The sequence below is a fragment of the Panicum hallii genome, chromosome 5 (genome assembly GCF_002211085.1).
Source record: "Panicum hallii strain FIL2 chromosome 5, PHallii_v3.1, whole genome shotgun sequence".
Lineage (NCBI taxonomy): Eukaryota > Viridiplantae > Streptophyta > Magnoliopsida > Poales > Poaceae > Panicum > Panicum hallii.
Genome location: NC_038046.1, coordinates 59,406,649 through 59,426,777, shown reverse-complemented (window position 1 = coordinate 59,426,777; position 20,129 = coordinate 59,406,649). Strand labels below are relative to the sequence as shown.

General features: G+C 45.4%; 3 protein-coding genes across 4 annotated transcripts; 1 reads left to right on the top strand and 2 right to left on the bottom strand.

The window, feature by feature from the left end:
- The first annotated feature begins 4,091 nt into the window (after positions 1-4,091).
- Positions 4,092-8,259, top strand: LOC112894124. Of its 2 annotated transcripts, XR_003228954.1 has the most exons (13): positions 4,092-4,243; positions 4,605-4,782; positions 4,879-4,941; positions 5,037-5,139; positions 5,387-5,491; positions 5,572-5,645; positions 5,725-5,854; positions 6,037-6,109; positions 6,611-6,802; positions 7,067-7,187; positions 7,273-7,497; positions 7,574-7,740; positions 7,861-8,259. XR_003228954.1 is itself a non-coding variant. In XM_025961737.1 (12 exons), the coding sequence occupies exons 1-12, from the start codon at positions 4,170-4,172 to the stop codon at positions 7,652-7,654; spliced, it is 1,419 nt and encodes a 472-aa protein (XP_025817522.1). In that variant the 5' UTR covers positions 4,092-4,169; the 3' UTR covers positions 7,655-8,258. The 2 variants fall into 2 exon arrangements, 1 of the variants encoding a protein (XP_025817522.1); XM_025961737.1 differs by having other exon boundaries at positions 7,574-8,258.
- Positions 8,260-8,298: 39 nt separating this feature from the next.
- Positions 8,299-9,605, bottom strand: LOC112894125. The gene has a single exon (XM_025961739.1). It carries the CDS (start codon positions 9,411-9,413, stop codon positions 8,472-8,474), a length of 942 nt encoding a protein of 313 aa, XP_025817524.1. The 5' UTR covers positions 9,414-9,605; the 3' UTR covers positions 8,299-8,471.
- Positions 9,606-12,231: 2,626 nt separating this feature from the next.
- Positions 12,232-12,546, bottom strand: LOC112892901. The gene has a single exon (XM_025959992.1). It carries the CDS (start codon positions 12,544-12,546, stop codon positions 12,232-12,234), a length of 315 nt encoding a protein of 104 aa, XP_025815777.1.
- Positions 12,547-20,129: the final 7,583 nt, after the last annotated feature.

The following is a 20,129-nucleotide window of genomic DNA, read 5'->3' as shown; positions in this document are numbered from 1 at the left end:
ACCTGTTAGAGCAAGTACATTGGAGCCGTCTAATAGACGGTCATGCAATGACACGTCATCTTGAGATGACTTAATAGACAACCTAGGTTGTCATTTTGGTTGTTTTGTAGTAGTACCATATCCTTAACTTTTGGAATAAAAAAAAGGAATATTGTGACAATAATAACTCGTACAATGGCGAGTAAGCGGTCTCATAGTTCTTAGTTTTAGTCTACGAGATGATTGTTTCGTGAAGCAACCACCTCGTTCTCTCTTCTCCTCCTCTCTCATTCACATCATCAAAAATTATATATGGATCTATATGAGACAACCTATGAGACCGCCGATATATCGCAATGTACTTGCCGTTAGTTGATGCATGCATAAAGGGGACCAATGACTTCAAAGGCATCATGAGGCCATGAGTGTGAAGCATTTTTGGCCATTTTTGAACGTGCCGTTCAGACTATTGTATTAGGTCTTCCTTGTGCGGCTCATTGTACGTAGTTCCGAAGCCATCTATTCATTCCATTATATTGTATTAGACCATAAGCAGGCTTGATCATCAAAAGCGACGAAGTCCTAAGGGCAGAAAAATAGACCGTGCCAAATAAAACAATCACGAATGCTCAATATGCAGAGAGTGTAACTTGCGTATGAATAAATAATCAATAAATAAAATGAGTTAAGCAATTAAATAATGGATGGTCCCGTAGCTCGGTTAGAGCGTTGGTCTTACCGGCTTCTTTTGTTTTTTGCGTTCTAGCTCTCATATCATTATTTTTTTTATACATGTATTTTACCCCTCACGCCAAATAAATGTTTTCTTTGTTATTTTTACACGTCATTCTTATTTTTTTACCTCTCATATCAAATAAATGTTTATTGTCCATATTTTTACTTGTCATAGTTTCCTCAAGGCTTGTCCTTTTTTAAGAAAACAAGAAAATATACATTAGAGACAAACACATTGGAGACCATAGTTCATGATAACACCAATAGATATCTACATATAAGCTGAAAATTGAAAGGATCTCGGTGATGCTTAGAGGGATTTTAAATAGGCGTACTTGATTTTTGCAACGGTTAATCTGTTGAAACTTCCAATACAAGACCGAAACTTCCGACAATAGGAAATTTCTTATACGAAGTTCAAAATTAAACTTGACTACAGAAACTGTCTAAATCAAAAGTTGAGCAATGATGTTAGGAGACTTCTGCAAGCGATTTTTGCAAACACAACAACACGAGAATGTATATCGGTACAAAAGAAGCTCTAGGTCAACAAGCACTAAATAAATGCAATAAGCGCAAGAGACAAAAGATTTGTTCACCAAAGTTTACTTCCACAAAGGAAGCTACGTCTCCGTTGATGAGCTCACAAAGAGTAGGGTCTTACAACTAACCCTTTTCCTCACTCAATCAACCACAAAGGAGGATTGAGTCACTTACTAAGAAATCCACAAAGGATGGGTAATACAAACTTCCCAAGGCGCACACACACGAGAGGACGCTCAACCGGACGACACTAAACCGTCTAGAAGCAAGATTCAAGAGTAACAAACGCGAATCAAAGAATGAAGATGCTTCAAGTGCTCTTGAGACGAATGTGGATGACCTCACACTCAAATCTCCAAGCCTCACACCTCCATCTTACTCTCAACTTAAGGATTAGCTCTTGGAGGGAGTGGGGAGGAGTATTTGAATGTTCTTGGAGGTGTTCTTCACGGGAAGGTTAGCAACCAGTGAAGAGAGGCTGAGGGGTAATAAATACCCGAGCCCCCAAAAAGTAGCTATTAGTGTGCTGGTTATGTGATTATCGGAACTTCCAGCCCCTGATCGGAACTTCCGACCCTATTAAAAATAGCTCGCTAAGGACCTCTTGTCGGAAGAAGCTGGAAACTTCCGACAAGGGTCGGAACTTCTGACACATACTGAATTAGTGAGAAAACTAAGTGCACAAGTATGTGATTTGTTCTCTCTTAGGTGGTTAGCATCTCAATTAAGCATTTTGACATCTTCATGCTATCCATTCGCGTCTCTCTTAATAGTACGGTATTTCCTATGCTCAAATTCAAAACAGAAATTAATAAAAGATCTTTTATGCTCCAACACCATCTTTAAATTAAAATTGGCATCTTTTCTTGCTCATTTCCATTTCATTAAAATTTAACACGTCCATACATTGATAAACTCGTTACCTCCTTAATTATGTATATCATCAGCACCAAAACCCACGTAGGGGCCAAATGCACTTTCAAAAAATATGGTAGACAAACAAGTCCTACGTATAGATGGCAACGGGTAAAATCCGCACGGATATATCCTTCAGATACCCATACTCGCGAGCTAAAACTCAAACCCACGCCCGCTACCCGCCACGAGCAGAGGACCACGCTCGTGCCCGCTATCCGCGGATATCCCATGCTCGGGGGTACGCCCGTGTAAGTAAGAACTTAAGAAAATCAAGTACACAATAACATCTAACGCTAAGTAAACAACATCCAACGGTAAGTAAACAAGTGTCCATCAACATCACCTTCACGACGCCCGTGAGTAGCATGAATCGGAGGAGTGGACGAGGGTGCTGAGGAGGACCCCACGACAGCGGCCGGTCCAAGGGCCGCAAGGCCCCCTACGATGGCGGCGGCTGTTCCAGGGGCGGCGGCGTGCTTGGCGAGGAGGTGGCGAGGCCCCCGCGGCGGCGGCCGTTCCAGGGGCGGCGGCGTGCTTGGCGAGAAGGCGGCAAGGCCCCCCGTGGCGGCGGCCGGTCTAGAGGCGGCGGCGCTTTTGGCTAGGTGGCAGTGCGCTTGGCGAGGAGGCGGCGAGGCCTCCCACAATGGTGGCCGGTCCAGGGCGGCAGCGCGCTTGGCGAGGAGGCCGTGAGGCCCCCACAGTAGCTGCCATCTAGGGGTGGCGTCGCGCTTGGCATGGAGGAGGCGGATCCGGGGCGATGAGCTGGCACCTGGCGGCGGAACGAGAGGCAGGGCGCGAGGTAGGGGCGCCAGGGCCACCGAGCGCGGGGTCGAGCGGGAGCAGGGAGGAGGGCGCGGGCCGGGTGGACCACTGGCGGCGGCGCGTGGCCTTTCACCGTGGAGCCGAGGAGGGGGGCTTGGGGCGCGGGGCGGACAGACCCCTTGCGCGCGGAGGTAGGAGAGGGGCGGACGGGCCCCTAGTGACGCGCGGAGAGATGAGTTGGGAGAAGAGAAGAAAACCCTAACAAGACCATATATGTATATATCCAAAGTTACGGGCCCACCTGTCAGCTATCAAAACGGGTATAACGGGTTTGCGGGGGTGGATATCAATTTTTATACCCGTGAGCAGATACCCGTTGGGTTTGAAGTCGTGCCCGCGCCTGTGCCCGCGGGCATAAACTCAGACCCGTATTCGTGCCCGTTCGCGAGCACGCAGATTTTTCCTGCCTGTTGCCATCTTTAGTCCTACGGTATCAACAACAAGTGCATCCAACATCTCTACATAATTTAATTTATTTTAAAGGTTCCAAGCTTCTAATGAATTTGTGTGAAATTTTGTGCCCTTTAATAAGACTAAGTATAATGTCGTGTTAATGCTACAACAACATGCTGAGCTATTGTATTGTATGTTTTGATAATGTGAATCAAATAATTGACCAAAAGGTCACTATATGTTTGAATATAATCTAACATAGAATGACACAGATTTATGCAATAGGTAAAATGGAGGGGATAAAAAGTGAAGATATCTTATTCTCGGAAAAGACCATTCACCAATTCACTGTGTCCGCTTAAACACTCTACCTCTTCCAAAAAAATAAAATAAAATAAAATTTAGACTCGATTTACTCAAAACTATTTCAATTGGTCCAATACACCCTCTAATAAGATTTCTTTTTTTTCTAAGCATATAAGTTTAGTTTTAAGTTGAAAATTTGTGTGGTGACTTGTAACACGATATCCAGTGTTAGAAAAATATATTTGAAATCTTCCATGATTACTTCCGTGTATTTCGCACGTGTAGAAAGGAACAGAAGTTGAGTTGGGCCGTAATTGGGCCAATCCGCTAGTTGGGCCATAGTTTTAAGTTCAGTTTTAACATGGTATCCAGATGCTGGGCCGTTGTACGTGGAAGCGTATTTCGCACGTGTAGAAAAGGAACAGAACTGGAGTTGTAGAACCTCCGCGCCGCCGCACGACCTCGAGAGAGAGATGGTGATGGACGAGCCCCTCGACTTCGAGGAGGAGGAGGATCCCCTCTTCCCCGCCCCGCGCCCCACCAAGAGGTACAGATCCGCCGCCTCCCCTCCCGATTGGAGGATTCATTCGTTTAGTGGGGGCTTGTGGATGCTCCGCGTTGCTGGGGTTGGGCCAATCCGCTGGTTGCTGCGATTTAGGGTTTTAATGGAATGGGAGCTGCGAAATGACATTGTCCTTTGATTCCGGCAGCCCTTAATCCAATCCAACATATACCAGTAATATGTAATCATTTAATGGACTTGGGACATTGTCGCGAGAAACGTAGAACCCTTGTGGCCTGCAAGGCAATAGAAAAGTTTGTACTCAATGTCTCAAGTCCTCTTAAGTGCTTAGGTACTATACCCCTTCAGTGATTTACCAAGCTTACCGATGTCTTTTTACTTTCAGAAAGAAGGTTATCGGCTTGGATGATCTTTTACTGGATTACTTTGGAACTGGTAAGGATTTGCGCAAAGTTAAGGCTGCCAAGACTAAACATGGCCCCATGGGACATGATTCAGATGAGGAGGACAAGAAGGGTAGGGAGGACGAGATTTGCAAAATATTTGAGGATTGTGAGGAAAAAGTAATTGTCTGACCACATCCTCTTTCTCAATTTTGAGTTCTACCAATCCCCGCCTCCACTTTATTTTTTTGCGTAATGTGATGTTTGAGTTTGCAGGCCAAAGGGTTGGATGCTAGAGACAATGTAACCCCATGGGGTCAACAAATTTTTGGCTGCCAGGTCAAACGACCCTACCTTTATTCTGTTTGTTTGTTCTAGGACTTGACCTCCAGATTGTTTCCTTTTTATTTCTGACCACTAAATTATCCTTGCAGAAGGCCTCCTCGAACCTTAGCGATATGGGAGTTGAAAATTGTCAACTTTTGCTATCGTTCTGTGCGAGTGAGCATCTAGGTTTCGATCTAGAGATCCAACAAGGTTTGTTCTGTTCCCAGTATGTGTTGTTCTGAATTTTAACTAAAGTCTGTTATACATTTATGGTGTTTGAATTGGCTGAACTTTTTTGTTCCTGACTCCGCCAGTATAGTTATATGGTTTGGCATTCTTTCACATATCTGCAACTTCAGCATTTACGTCTGTCTTCGTCTCTATCCATTTCCTGTTCCAGGTTTTGGCTTTGTTACCTGCAGTTAATTTCAGCATCTTCCTCATATTATTTTTGTAGGAGAGGGGTTTCTTGAAGGCATGCTGATGGATGGATGGCTTTTGAAGTTGGTTCACATTGGTGGTTCTGTTGAAGACTCTATTGCATCGTGGACGCTAACCAAGTGTAAGAATTTGTTTCTGAACTCTGTTTAGATTGATGATTTGTTGTCTTACTATACTGTATCTTATGCCACTACCTGTCAGTGTTGTATTCATCCAATAAGAAGTTACAAGTTTCTGCAACTGACTTTTGGGATAGTATTCTTTCCCTAGATGAGGTAATATAATCATAAAGCATGTTCTCTTTTTACTCTACCATTGAACCTTCTGTAATTAGTTTTTTTTTACTGATTGCAGGATGATAAACTGCTGGTCAACCTTGGGTATTTTCCAAGCTATTCTGTTCTAAAATGTGCTATACTTAGCTATGGGTATCGTTTTGAGAATCCTGGCACTAAAGCTTCAACCTCTGAAAGTGCCACTGCAGGTTGGTTCCATACAATTGTTTTCTTTCTTTCCTAGTTAGCTGTCACTTATATGCAATGCACTCCATTTTTGGAATTGCCACCCTCAGGATGGCGACAATTCTGAAAATATTCAGATCATTTGGTAAATACTGGGTAGTAGCTTTCATATTTCAAATTAAAACTCATGATTATTCATTACCAGATAGCTCTGATGCTGGTCCACCTCATAACATCATTGCATGGTTAAGAGTTGTATCTGCTTGCTGCAAAATCAGGTACAATCTTTAACACACTGGATATTGTTATTAAGTATTTCTGCTTGCTGTTCCCTTATAAAACTTAAACTGGTAGGCACCAATCAACATAAGATGATTGTCTTTAATTATTTGCTCGTGAAATTCAAAGCATACTCTCTTTTGTGCTTTGTGTTGCCAAGTTCTGTCTTCAATAGAATGCCCAGTGCAGTACTTGTATTGGTAAAAGATGTTTTTGTCTGACATTATGATGCTATATTAATATTTGCCTGGAACGGAGTCCCAGTTGTACCAATCTAGTGCACATTTCAAGTTTCATTCTTTATTCCAAATTTGCAACGTGTCTGTATTTACTATTATTCCAAAATCTGTGATAATGATTTCCCTCCCTCTGCAATAGTAATCTCCATTCTTTGTTAATTTGATCCTTAAGAAATATGATAAATGTAATGATGTTGCCAAAGGTTTGAATTTGCTTACCTAGTTAATTCTGCTTTATTATTCCATTTGTTTAATGTACAGAAAAGTGTGTTCCATCTTCTCAGCTTCTGAGGCAGAAGAACTCCTTGTTATTGTCATTTCCCTCTTTTTGGACCGTGGGCTTGAAGGGCTCCTGATTATTTTGGGAGACTGCCTTAATTCACTTGTATTATACTTTGATACAAGTGAGTGGGAAAGTAGCTGTGTGATGGTGGCTGAATCAATCGCCAAGAGGTAATATATATATTTTTTTGTGCAGATGTGTGGTTGTCTGTTATAAATTATATTCATTTGCACAACCCAGGAAGTGTGGAGTAATTAAAGTATGCATGAAAGATTGACTAGGAGTTATCTGCAACTTATACCTCAATATGGGCCTGTAATTAGGACTTAAGCTTCCGTGTTACATTTAGGGCATGCTGAAGTCGCTTACAGAGTAAAGGTTTTCTTTTTAGGATTTATTTTGTGCCTATTTAAGTGAATTTCATAATATGGCAGGGTCAGTATGGACCTTAATTGTTTAAGGATAGTCGACTGCATTACTGGAACCAATAAGCGCAGTAAATTCCTGAGGAGTGAGCTGGCGCTTCAGCTGCTGAAGATTAACTTTGGCCTTAAGGTAAGCATGAGAGTGCTAAAAATGCATGTGCTGCCTTGTGCCCTTTTGGTTTTGTGCAATGACTGTTTGCCGTCCATGCTTATAGGTGGGGAGTGTTGAAAAGATTTTGAAGCTAGTGACATCCATCAATGTGAAGGAGAAAGAATGTGACTTTTTCAGGCTTTATGTGTATCTAGTATTGATGGACAACTTACTTTTCTCAAGTGATGCATTCAGAGATAAGACTCAGATCGTTGATACTTGGCGTAATTATCTGCGCAACTGTTCCACGCAGATTGCATGCACAAACTGGGGATTCTATGCTCCAAAGGTAAAGAAATTTGATTGGTTTGAGTTGTTGACGCGCCGTTTCCTCTGCTTGGGCTCAAGCATGTTGTCTTATGCAGGTCAGAAACAAGGCTTCGTATCTTCTGCAAGGTGCAATATTTAAAAAAACTGGTGGCGATGGTAACGTTTCTGCTCGGTGATTGAGAGGCGCAGTATCTATTGCAGCGCTATTCCGGTGACATAGACTGGGCAACAGTGAAATGCTCATAGACGGTTTTTGTATTAGGTAGGTTTTTGTATAGTATAGGCTTTGCCCTATTATGGGAGGTAGACTTGATGCTTCAGCACAATGTCGTTTTATCGCCAGCTACCCATTACGTATGCTGAGCTTGCAGTGGTTGTTTAGGTTTATGGCAGCTAGCTTTGACTATGGTGTGGCTTATGCCATGGCACATTGGCAGCAGCAAAAATAGAGCAAGTCGGCCGCAATCAGCGCCGAGCAGACACCTGACCTGATGATGGTGATGCACCTGGTGGTGGCTGGATCTCCTCTCCATGTTACTGGCCAGATTCCATGCATTTGTTTTCGGTCTTGCCTGCTGGTGTGCACATGGCCTGGCCTCGACTGCACTGGACTGGGCTCCCGACAGAGAGCCAGGTCCCCATGCTCTACCTCTACCCACCCATCTTCTGGGTCAAAAAATACCAAGTGGGTGATGGATCAATCAGATTGTTGTTGTTCTGTTCATCACAATGTATCAAGGAACAATGAATGAATCACAAAAGAGACAGCTAGCTTAGTATCCATTACCATCCCCATCTATGCTTGTGGAATTTGAAAGAATTGAAAAGAGGATCCAATCCAAATGTAATTATATAGTATATATAGTAAGTACATGGGTACGCATGGTGTAACAAAACTGATCCAAGTAAGTATGATGATGATGATGATGATTATGATGATGGTTTGCATTGGATGTATGGTCTGGCTGGGTTAGCAGCAGCAGCAGCAGCCAGCTAACACTCTTGTCGCACGTTGCACGCGACGGCCTGCGCCCACATCCGGAGCTGGTCCTTCATCTCCGCCGCGGACCTCGCCTCCGACTGCACCCTCACCAGCGCCGGCGGCCGCTGCTGCCACGCCTCCGACAGGTAAGGCCTGCCGCCGCTGCTTCGGCTGCGGCTGCTCTTGGCCTGCTTGAGCCCCGGGAGGACGCCGGCCAGGCTCTCCCTCAGCTCCTCCTTGTCGAAGACGAAGCCTAGGTCCCTGAACCCCTGCACCTCGATCGACTCCAGGTCGCTGGAGCTCCTCCACTTCTTGTCCTGGAACACGCTCCTGGAGCGCGCGCTCAGCGAACGGACCTCGCCGCGCCGCCGCCGTGATTCACCTGCCCGGGAGATGGAGGGGGGCGTGGCTGTGGACTTGGTGATCTGGTTGTGGTCGTGGTCCGTCGCGGAGGACGATGGGACGGGCATGGACGGCGCCCGGCGCAGCGCCGACCTGCCACTGGCGCCTCCCTCGGCCATCCTGGTGCGCAGGACGCCCTCGTAGATGGAGCTCCAGTTGAGGTCGTCGTCGTCCACCTCCACCTGCTCTGGCGGCTGATGCTGCTGTTCTCGATTGGCACCGCCACTGCCAGCGACCAGCAGCAGGTCGTCGTCCTTATCCTTGGGCATCTCCTCCATCATCCCGACGTGGGGCGACGGAAGCGACGGAGTCCGGAGAAGCCTCCGGCCCCCCGACGCGTGTAGTAGCCGGGACGGCCCCGCCGAGGTCGTCGAGCCCTGCTTCTGCTGTTCCCGTTGATCCTTGGCAGACGACCTGGGCAGCCGCGGCGGCTTGTTGCTGTTGGCGAGGGTGTTGCTGAAGAACCAGTACTCGTCCAGCAGGTCCAGCGGCCTCCTCCCGTGGTGGTCGCCGTCTTGCGGTGGCGAGGGCGAGCAGCTCATGGACGACATGGATAGATGACGGGTGTATTCCTCCTTGTTTTCTTGTGGATTGGGGAGCTCTGCTCTGCTGTGCTGCCTCTCCCTCTTTTGGTGGGCCGGGGCCGCAACCGCAACGCAACCTCAACTGGCTGGCGACTTCACTTGAGGAGCTGATTGATGAGCAGCCGAGCCAGCTAATGGCGGTTGAGTTGAGGATGCGTTGCGGCCACATGGGATCCATTCATTGCGCGCTCGCACATGATTGATTGCAACTAGTATCATTATATATACATATACATATATATATATATATATTAATTGCTAGTAAGTTTTAATTAATTTGTTTCTTTTTTCACCTATAAAACAACGGGAAAAAAATCCTTCTCTGCTGAACTGCTGATGCTTGTAGGCAGCTCTATCCACCGGTGTCTTGTGCCCGCTGATTGATGTGGCGTGTTACAGATTAATTACTTGTGCAAGCAAGACAAGCCGACGGCGGGGTAATTAATAAGTAATGATGTTATTATATGATAATATAGTAGGAGTGAGTATATCGCTTTCTTCTTCTTCACCTTCATAATGCATTCATGCCTCTTGTAGGCTCAACTCACTCCACGTGGGCTTCATCACTACCATTGCAACCCTGATTGATAGTAAGCGGCGACTCGGCCCCCGCGTCGTCCCCGCTCCGGCAACTCGGGCGGCGACTAAAGATCGAGCCGCCGCCACCCCCGTCTTCTTCTCCCGCTCCCTCGCCGCCGCGGAGGGGCAGCCGGAAGCCCGCGTAGGCCTCTAGGACGGCGGCGGCGGGGCATCTCGCCCGAATTTGGCTGCACACAGCAGTTTCGGGGCGAGGGAACATGCGGGCCGGCCATGGCGAACCTCGCCGGCTGTGGTGATGGCGGCAGCTCCAGGTGGCGGATTCGGCGTTCTGGTGGCCGGATCCGGCGCTACTGTGTGCGGATCCGCGCGGCGAGGCGGCAGTGGATCGGAGGAGGTCGCGGGCATGAGGCGCGGCCTGCGGTGGATGCGCTAGGGAGCGGAGGCGCAGAGATGATTGGGCGACCCTGCGGTGCGCCTGCGCTGGGTGCTGGACGCGGCGGCCATGGCGGTGTGGCCGCGCGGGGGCTCGTTCCCGGCGGTTCAAGCCAGTGGAGGCGCAAGAGGAGGGCCTGCGACGTGGAGGCAGCTGCTTGTGGGCTGCGAGAGCGGAGGCGAGCAGGCCAGTGTGCGGGAGCCGTGCGCCACTTTGGCGGCCTCTTGGCTCGCAGGCACAGTGGTGGGCTGGTGGCGGCGCGCGGCTAGAGCAACGGAGGTGGAGGTATGCGGCATGGCATGTGGAGGCGCGGTGGCGGCGCCGTCCTGGTTGGACTGCCGTGGCTATGGCCCAGGAGTGCCGAGCCTTGAGCATGCAGTGGGGGGTTGGGTGCTCCGGGCATAAGCCCTCACCAGCATTCTTTCTGGTGGATATGACTGCAGCGTTCTATGGCGTCGTTTTGCCCGTTGGGGGCGTCATGTTGGAGATACAACCCTCATGCATGAGGTTCTCTAGGTGAAAACCATGTACAGTTCTTGGACGAGCGACGGTGGCGCTATTGGCGCCAAGGGAATGGGGTCCCAGCGTAAGTGATCAGTAGAGACGCTCGCCCGCCACTCGAGGGCTGGGCCACAGGGTAGGCCCACCTGACTCTCAGGTCCCGGGAGCCCGAAGGACCCCGGGATACTACTATGAAAGGACCTTGGGGAACGGGAAACTGCCTTTGCTTCGAAGGAAGCGCTCTGACAGTCAGCAGGGTAGGCGGCACTAAATAGCCCCCCTACATGCTTGCAGGCGGATGGCCTGCATAGATGCATGAAGGGCACGTCAGCGGTAGAGGCAACACCTCATTGGTTCTCTATGTATAGCCCGTTATGGGATCCCTCTTGGATTATAAAATAGGAGACCCGGGGCAGGGAAGGGGGGTTGTCAGTGTTTTATCGCCAAGCCTATCGAGGGATACCCCTGAGGTGGTGAGTTATAGGTGAGGTGTCGCCAAGATTAGAAACTAAATAGGTTCGGACCGCCGAGAGCGTAACCCACTGATAGGTGGCTCTTGCGTTCTTCGACCCGAATGATATAGTTGTGTAGGCATATGCTCCAAAAGGAGTGATGAATACTGTCTTGATTTGATCTTCTTCTTTGAGAGCAATCTGATGGTAACCCGAGTAGCAATCAAGGAAAGAGAGCATGACGATGCCCGCCGTAGAGTCAATGACTTGGTCGATGCGTGGGAGCGCGAAGGGATCCTTCGGGCAGTGTTTGTTGAGATCAATGTAATCCACACACATCCTCCATTCATTATTATTCTTTTTCAAAACTAGTACAGAACTAGTACAGGGTTGGCTAGCCACTCTGTGTGGTAGACTTCTTTAATGAAACCAGTTGCGAGTAGTTTTGCTAACTCCTTCTTGATAGTCTCCCTCATATTTGGGGCGAAGCGTCGTAGTTGTTGCTTCTTCGGAGTGGCTTTGGGGTCGACTTTTAGGCAATGCTCAATCAATTCCTTAGGCACGCCCAGCATATCCGCTGGTTTCCACGGGAATATGTCACGGTTGGCCCTAAGGAAGCTGATGAGCATGCTTTCCTATTTGTCGCTCAAGCCGCCTCCAATCAAAGCAGTCTTGGATGAGTCTCCTTCTTGCTCTGGATGGCCATGATGCCAACGTCACTTGGGTTTGGTTTTACCCTGGACTGGCTAGACCTCTTATTGGGGATCTCCATCTCTGAGTCGGTGAGCTTTTGTGCCGCCGTGAAGACTTCCGCGGAAGGTTCTGGCACATATGATATCGTAGTGTACTCGATCACCTCTTAATCGTAGCTGTACGACTTCTTCAAGTTGCCATGAAACGTGAGTACACCTGTCTTGCCTAGAATCTTGAGTAGTAAGTGGATGTAGTGAGGTACGGCCATGAATTTGGCCAAAGCTGATCTGCCGAAGATGGCGTGGTATGACGACTCGAAGTCGGCCACCTTGAACTTGATGTACTCCGTGCGGTAGTTGTCTTTCATCCTAAAGGTGACCGGCAGGACCAGTGAACCAAGTGGTGTAGCTGCGTTTCCCGGGACGATGCCGTAGAATGGAGCTCTGCTGGGGTTAAGCATCTTGGAGATGTTCAGCCCCATCTTCTTCAATGTACTCGCAAAGAGCAGGTTGAGGCCGCTCCCGCCGTCTATGAGTACTCGAGTCAACTGTGAGTCTGCCACGACAGGATCTAGGACGAGCGGGAATTTTTTTGGCTCGGAGAAGCTGGTCCACTGGTTGAAAGATATTTAGGCCCCTAAGTGGGTTTTGGTGATAAATAACAAAGCACATGTATATTTAATCGTGTTATTAAGCATGTGTGCAGGTGCTTAAGGTGACCGAACAAAGCATATAGCAAAGCGTGAACCCTCAAAAAGGATATGAAAAGCGGCGTTCTCAAGTGTACTAAAAGACTAGATTTTATTTTTGAAATTGAGTATAGGAACACCGTACTATCAAGGGGAACTTTGATCCACTAGTGTAGACATGGTCGTTGTGCTCAAGAGAACCCACAAAAATCATAAGAAACCATCCTACCACACAAAAATGGGACTTCATGTGAAACTCTGTGTCTAACCCGGAGTGTCCGGGTTTCTATCCGGAATGTCCGGACAGAGTGTCCGGAGTATCCGGACGTATACCCGGAGTATCCGGATTACTGTTACCGGTCTGCAAACTCAATTGGTCCGGAGTCTCCGGACTCCTTTGTCCGGAGTATCCGGACATATACCCGGAGTTTCCGGGTACCGCTCTCCCAACGGCTAGTTTCTGGGAGAGGGGGTATAAATACCCCCATACCCCCTCTCATTCTCCCTCTCTTGCTCATTTTCGACCAGAACTGCTGAAAAGCCAAAGAGAGCCCTCTCACTCCCCATTTGCTCCATTCTTGAGTGATTTTCTTTGGGGTTTGAAGTGAGATTGTTGCAAGAGCTAAGATTGTGCAAGTAAGTCTTGATTTCATCTCTTGAGCACATCATCCAAGTCTAGCCCGTGGATTCTAGTTTATTACTCTTGGAGCTCCAAGCTCCTAGACGGCTAGGCGTCGCTTGTGATTGCGTGATTGATTTGTGAGCATCACAGCTGATTGTAATCTTCATTCCTCTCCGAGGAATTCATAGTAAGTGACCCTAGGGTTTGAGCGTTGGTCTCACCCTTGGGAGAGGAGCATAGGAGTTCTTGAGCACCGTCTCTTGAATTCTTCCTCAACGGAGACGTAGCTCCTTTGGGAGTGAACTTCGGGAAACAAATTATGTGTCACTCTCGAAATTCTAGCTTACATTTGTGATTATTTGCTTGTGAGACTAACTTTTTAGGGTTTGAGGGCGATCTACTATTATACAAGTCTCAGGAGTAAGACAACTGGTGAGAAACACTTCAGAGGTACCACTAGTCCCTCTAAATTTACTGGATTCAATTTACAACATTTCTATCTTTGATTTGTAGCAGTTTGTTTCATACCCGGATAGTCCGGACATTATCTCCGGAAACTCCGGACACTATATCCGGAGTATCCGGACACCTGTGTTGCTAACCGTGTTTAAAGTGTTTTTTAAGTTACAGATTAGCCTATTCACCCCCCCTCTAGGCATCTTGAGGTCCTTTCACTGGTCATCCCTAGAGAAGGAGTCGGGAGCTCGCTATATCTCAGAGGTTTTTGTATGGCTGGCTCGAGGTTCTCCATATTTGAAGCTTAACCGCTTGGAGAGTCAAGATGTCAAGTGACACTTCATCCAAGGGTCTGGTCGATCCAATGGTTGAAGTCCAGAGGGAAAGGTCATTTGAAAAATCTGAAGACAAGAAAAAGAACAGGCTACAAGAAGAGGAAGAAGAATTGGAAACAACCGACAATGAGATGTCATTTCAAGAATGGAAGGCTGGGAAGAAGAAGAAGAAGAAATTGCAAAGAAAGAAAGAAAGATCAGGCACCAAGATTATAATCGAGTCAAGTGATGACTCGGATAATGGCTACAAGAGAAGATCCTCAAGTTCTTCAAAGGTGAAGAAAAGAGCCGACTATCACCAAGTGGCTCATGACTACATATTTCAAGTTCCTAGTGATCACAATGCTTCAATTCACATGGGAAAGCCCCCTTATTTTGATGGAACGGGGTACAATCAATGGAAGACCAAAATGTTTGGTTATTTGAGTGCAATTCACAAGGATCTTTGGAAAATCATTGAAGTAGGGTGTGAGATCCCGGAAGATGGAGAAGCCACAACGCCCGTGCAAGCATATGTCTTGCAAAGAAATTATCAAGCATTGAACATTCTTCACTCTTCCGTGAGTCCGGAAGAGTTTGACAAAATTGAAGATTCTTCTACCGCCAAGGATGCTTGGGACACACTCCAAGTAAATCATCAAGGGTCAAGAAAAGTTCGAGAATCAAGGATCAAGACTTTGGATGATGAACTAAGTCTATTCTCCATGAAGAAAGATGAAACCGTTAAGGAGATGTATAACCGCATGAAAAAGATCACCAATCAAATCAAGTCTCTTGGTGGAGATAAATGGGGTGATCGTGAGATAGTGGATAAGCTCTTAACCGTCTACATGGCTAGGGATGTCACATTACCTAGTTTGATAAGAGCGGAGAGGGGTTTCAAGCATTTCACCGCCGAGAATGTTCTTGGAAGAATTGAAGCTCATCATGATCAATTGAAGAGAGTCAAAATAAATCAAGATTTGGCCGATCTACAAGAGCAAGCTGCAAAGAATAATTGGTTGGCTCTTCAAGCTAAGTTGAAAGGCAAGGAAAAGGTAATCCAACCCTCAAAGAATGATGACTCTAGTGATGGTGAAGATGATGAGCTTGATGATGAGCAAATGGCATTTTTCATCAAGAACTTTAGAAAAGTTCTAAGGAAGAGCAACTTTTGAAACTTTGGCAAGAACAAGAATGAATCAAGAAGAAGATCAAGCAAGCCAAGCTTTGGGTGCAAGAAAATCGGACATTTCATTGCGGATTGTCCGGAAGAAAAGAAGAAGAATACGAATGCCAAGGAGAGTTCATCCAAGAGGGATAAGCCAAGATATAAAAAGCGTGTCGGTGAAGCTCATCTTGGTCAAGAATGGGATTCAAATGAAGAGAGCAACTCCTACAATGAAGATATTGCAACCATGGCATTCAAGACCTTATCTTCACATCAACAAAGCTTATTTGAAGATCTCACCGATGATGAAGATCAAGATCCAATCATATGCTTGATGGCAAAGAACTCAAAGGTAATATCTCCAAACTCATCGGATGATGAATTAGATGAAGAAGATGAAATTGCTAGTCTCATTAAACAATATGGTAAGAGTGCGGCAACTCGAATAATGAAATTAATAATGAAACTAGATGACCTAGATGAGACTCTTGAATCACAAGAAGAATTGTTTAGACTTGAGAGAGAAAAATCCGAAACTCTTGAAAAGCACCTTACCAATGAAAGAAAGGAAAACAAGAGACTTGGGGAATCTCTAAAAGCCAAGGATAGCATGCTTCTTGAGGTAGAAGAGTCATTTACTAGTGAAAAGAGGAAAGTGAATGACTTAACTAAAGAATTTCTTTTAGTTGAAGACACTCATGCTAACTTAAAGAGAGACAATGAGAAACTTTAAGAAAGCTTAACAAGCTTGCAAGCCATTAACACGGCACTTGAAGTTAAAGTTAATACTCTCTTAGAAAGCTCCTCTAACACTTGTAAATCATCAAAGTCATCTAGTCCTTCAACTAGTAATGGTTGTGCACGATGCTTTAATGTTGATATTCAAACTTGTGCTACTAACCATGCCGAAATGCAAGCCATGAGGAAAGAGATTAGTAGGCCCACTCAATTAGTGCAAGAAGAGGCACCATCTCACAAGGAAGTACTTAAGACAAATCCCTCACCTAGGGTAGGTGAGTTTGAGAAGCATACCAAGGGATTTGGATCAAGGTACTTAAGCAAATATGGATTTGAGAAAGGTAAGGGATTAGGAAAGAATGAAGATGGTGCATCTCAAACCATCTCTTATGTCAAGAATAACAAGAAGGCCGCCTTAGGGGCAAGAGGAGGCCTAGTGAACATGACAACTCCCATCAATAAGAGAAGTAGTGAGAAACAAGGGTTAAGTCAAATCAAGTATATCAAGAGAGGCACAACATGTGATGAAGGTGCCAAAATTGTTGCATCCTCATTGAAGCAAGACAAATTCCAAGCACCCAAGACACTAAAAACATTATCTCAAATATCATTTTATGCGGATTATGTTTTGACTAGGAACCACCATGGTAAAGTGGTTGCTAGATTTGTGGGTCACCGCTCATGGAACACTAAGGTGAAAAGCCATGTGTGGGTACCCAAGGTGCTTTTGACTAACACTAAAGGACCCAAGTATTGTTGGGTGCCTAAAAGAAAGGAATAATCTTGTTTTGTAGGAATACTTCTCCGGTGGATCAACATGGGTGATTGATAGCGGATGTACAAATCATATGACCGGAGAAGGAAGGATGTTTGAAAGTTTGAAGGAATCAAATGATGATCATTACATCACTTTTGCCGGAAATCAAAAGGGAAAAGTGCTTGGTACCGGTAACATTGATCTAAACTCAAAATTTTCTCTTTCTAATGTTCTCTTAGTTGAATCTCTTGGGTATAACTTGTTGTCCATATCACAACTTTGTGCGTCGGGCTTCAATTGTTTATTTAGTAACGAAGGTATGACCGTCATTAGGAGAAGCGATGGCTCCGTTGCCTTCAAGGGTGTACTCAAGGGAAAGCTTTATCTAGTGAATTTTTCACAAGAAAAGGCTCAACTTGATACATGCTTGGTGGCAAAGTCTAGCTTGGGTTGGTTATGGCATCGCCGACTAGCTCATGTTGGGATGAGAAATCTCAACAAACTCCTAAAGGGGGATCACATTCTAGGACTAACCAATATTTCTTTTGAGAAAGATCGTATTTATAGTGCTTGTCAAGCCGGAAAACAAGTTGGTGCTTCTCATCCATCAAAGAGCATCATCACCACCGTCAAGCCATTTGAACTACTACACATAGATCTCTTTGGCCCGGTGGCTTACATAAGCATTGGTGGTAACAAATATGGACTCGTCATTGTTGATGATTATTCTCGTTTTGCTTGGGTATTCTTTTTGCATGACAAAAGTGTAGTGCAAGAGACATTCAAGAAATTTGCAAAAAGAGCTCAAAATGAATTCGAGACCAAGATCAAGAAAGTGAGAAGTGACAATGGCACCAAATTCAAGAACACCAACATTGAAGAATTCTTAGAAGAAGAAGGCATTGGGCATGAGTTCTCCGTTCCATATACCCCACAACAAAATGGAATTTTTGAAAGGAAAAATAGAACTCTCATTGAAGCTGCAAGAACAATGCTTGATGAATACAAGGTCTCGGACCAATTTTGGGCGGAAGCAATCAACACGGCGTGGCACGCTATCAACCGTCTTTATCTACACAAGATCTTGAACAAGACGGCCTACGAGTTTCTACTTGGTAAAAAGCCAAACGTGTCATATTTTAGAGTTTTTGGAAGTAAGTGCTTCATTCTTAACAAGAATCCCAAGAACTCCAAATTTGCATCTAAAGTTGATGAAGGTTTTCTTCTTGGTTATACTCAAATGCTCATGGATATCGCATCTTCAACAAAACCTCTAGTTGTGTTCAAGTTGCATGTGACGTGACATTTGATGAATCTAATGGCTCTCAAGAAGAGCAAGTTGATGATGTTGTAGGCATGGAAGAATCACCAAGTAAGGCGATCAAGAAGCTAGCCACTGGTGAAATAAAGCTATAAGAACAAGAGGATCAAGATGATGATGATGTGTTGATATTCAAGGGATCATCTACATCCACTTCCGCAGCGCAACCCGGAAACTCCGGTGATATGTCCGGAGACTCCGGATCCCCTGTCCAGAGTATCCGGACACAGGGCCGGAGTATCCGGGTTTCTGAAGATGAACCGTCATCTCCACATCAAGATCAGTCTCAGGCTGAACAAGAAGTCGAGCCCATACAACATGAAGCTCAAGTTCCTCATCCAAGAATTCATCAAATTATTCAAAAGGATCATCCCGTAGATAACATCCTTGGAAGCATAAACAAAGGGGTAACTACTCGTTCTCGTTTGGCAACCTTTTGTGAACATTACTCGTTTGTTTCTTCCTTGGAACCGCTTAAGGTTGAAGAAACTCTTGATGATCCGGATTGGGTGATGGCCATGCAAGAAGAATTAAACAACTTCACACGGAATGAAGTCTGGTCCTTAGTAGAAAGACCCAAGCAAAATGTCATTCGAACAAAGTGGTTTTTTCGGAACAAACAAGACGAACATGGCGTGGTGACAAGAAACAAAGCAAGGTTAGTTGCTCAAGGCTTCACACAAATTGAAGGTTTGGACTTTGGTGAGACTTATGCACCCGTAGCTAGGCTTGAGTCAATTCGTATCTTGCTTGCCTTTGCAACTTACTATGATTTCAAGCTATATCAAATGGATGTGAAGAGTGCTTTTCTTAATGGACCAATCTTCGAATTGGTATATGTTGAGCAACCACCAGGCTTTGAAGATCCTAAGCTTCCTAATCACGTCTACAAGCTCCATAAGGCGCTCTATGGGCTTAAGCAAGCTCCTAAAGCATGGTATGAATGACTTAAGGATTTTCTCTTAAGGAAAGGCTTTGAGATAGGCAAGGCCGATCCTACTCTCTTCACTCGCAAAGTTGACAAAGAAATTTTTGTATGCCAAATATATGTCGATGACATTATATTTGGTTCTACTAATCAATCTTGGTGCGAGGATTTTAGTAGGATCATGACGAAGAAATTCGAGATGTCCATGATGGGAGAGTTGACATTCTTTCTTGGCTTTCAAATCAAGCAACTCAAGGAATGAACTTTTATTTGTCAAACCAAGTATACCAAAGATATGTTGAGAAAGTTTGACTTGGAGAATGCTAAGCCTATCAAGACACCCATGCCGACTAATGGACATCTCGATCTAAATGAAAATGGCAAGGCTGTAGATCAAAAGGTATATCGCTCCATGATTGGATCCCTTCTTTACCTTTGTGCATCTAGGCTCGATATAATGCTTAGTGTGTGCATGTGTGCAAGGTTTCAAGCTAATCCTAAGAAATGTCATCTTATGGCTGTTAAGAGAATTCTAAGATATTTAGTTTACACTCCGTACCTTGGCTTGTGGTATCCCAAGGGCTCCACTTTCAATCTACTTGGCTACTCCGATTCGGATTATGCCGGTTGCAAAGTAGATAGGAAGAGTACATCGGGAACCTGTCAATTCCTTGGCCGGTCCCTTATGTCTTGGAGTTTCAAGAAACAAAATTCCGTTGCCTTATCCATTGCCGAAGCCGAATATGTTGCTGCAGGTGCTTGTTGTGCACAACTACTTTGGATGAAATCCACCTTGAGCGACTTTGGTTGTAAGTTTAGTAAGATTCCACTCTTGTGTGACAATGAGAGTGCAATCAAGCTAGCTAACAACCCCATTAACCACTCAAGAACCAAACACATTGACATAAGGCACCATTTCTTGAGAGACTATGAGACCAAAGGAGATATCATTTTAAGTCATGTGAGCACCGATAAACAACTAGCCGATATCTTCACTAAACCACTTGATGAGCAAAGGTTTTGTACCTTGAGAAGTGAGCTAAATATTTTGGATTCTCGTAACTTAGTT

Excerpts from the sequence above, each read along its gene's own strand:
- LOC112892901 (XM_025959992.1), bottom strand. The coding sequence starts at position 12,546 with ATGGGGCTGAACATCTCCAAGATGCTTAACCCCAGCAGAGCTCCATTC.
- LOC112894125 (XM_025961739.1), bottom strand. The coding sequence starts at position 9,413 with ATGTCGTCCATGAGCTGCTCGCCCTCGCCACCGCAAGACGGCGACCAC.
- LOC112894124 (XM_025961737.1), top strand. The coding sequence starts at position 4,170 with ATGGTGATGGACGAGCCCCTCGACTTCGAGGAGGAGGAGGATCCCCTC. Across the intron at positions 4,783-4,878 it reads TTGAGGATTGTGAGGAAAAA|GCCAAAGGGTTGGATGCTAG; the intron begins GTAATTGTCTGA and ends TTGAGTTTGCAG. Across the intron at positions 5,492-5,571 it reads ATCGTGGACGCTAACCAAGT|TGTTGTATTCATCCAATAAG; the intron begins GTAAGAATTTGT and ends ACTACCTGTCAG.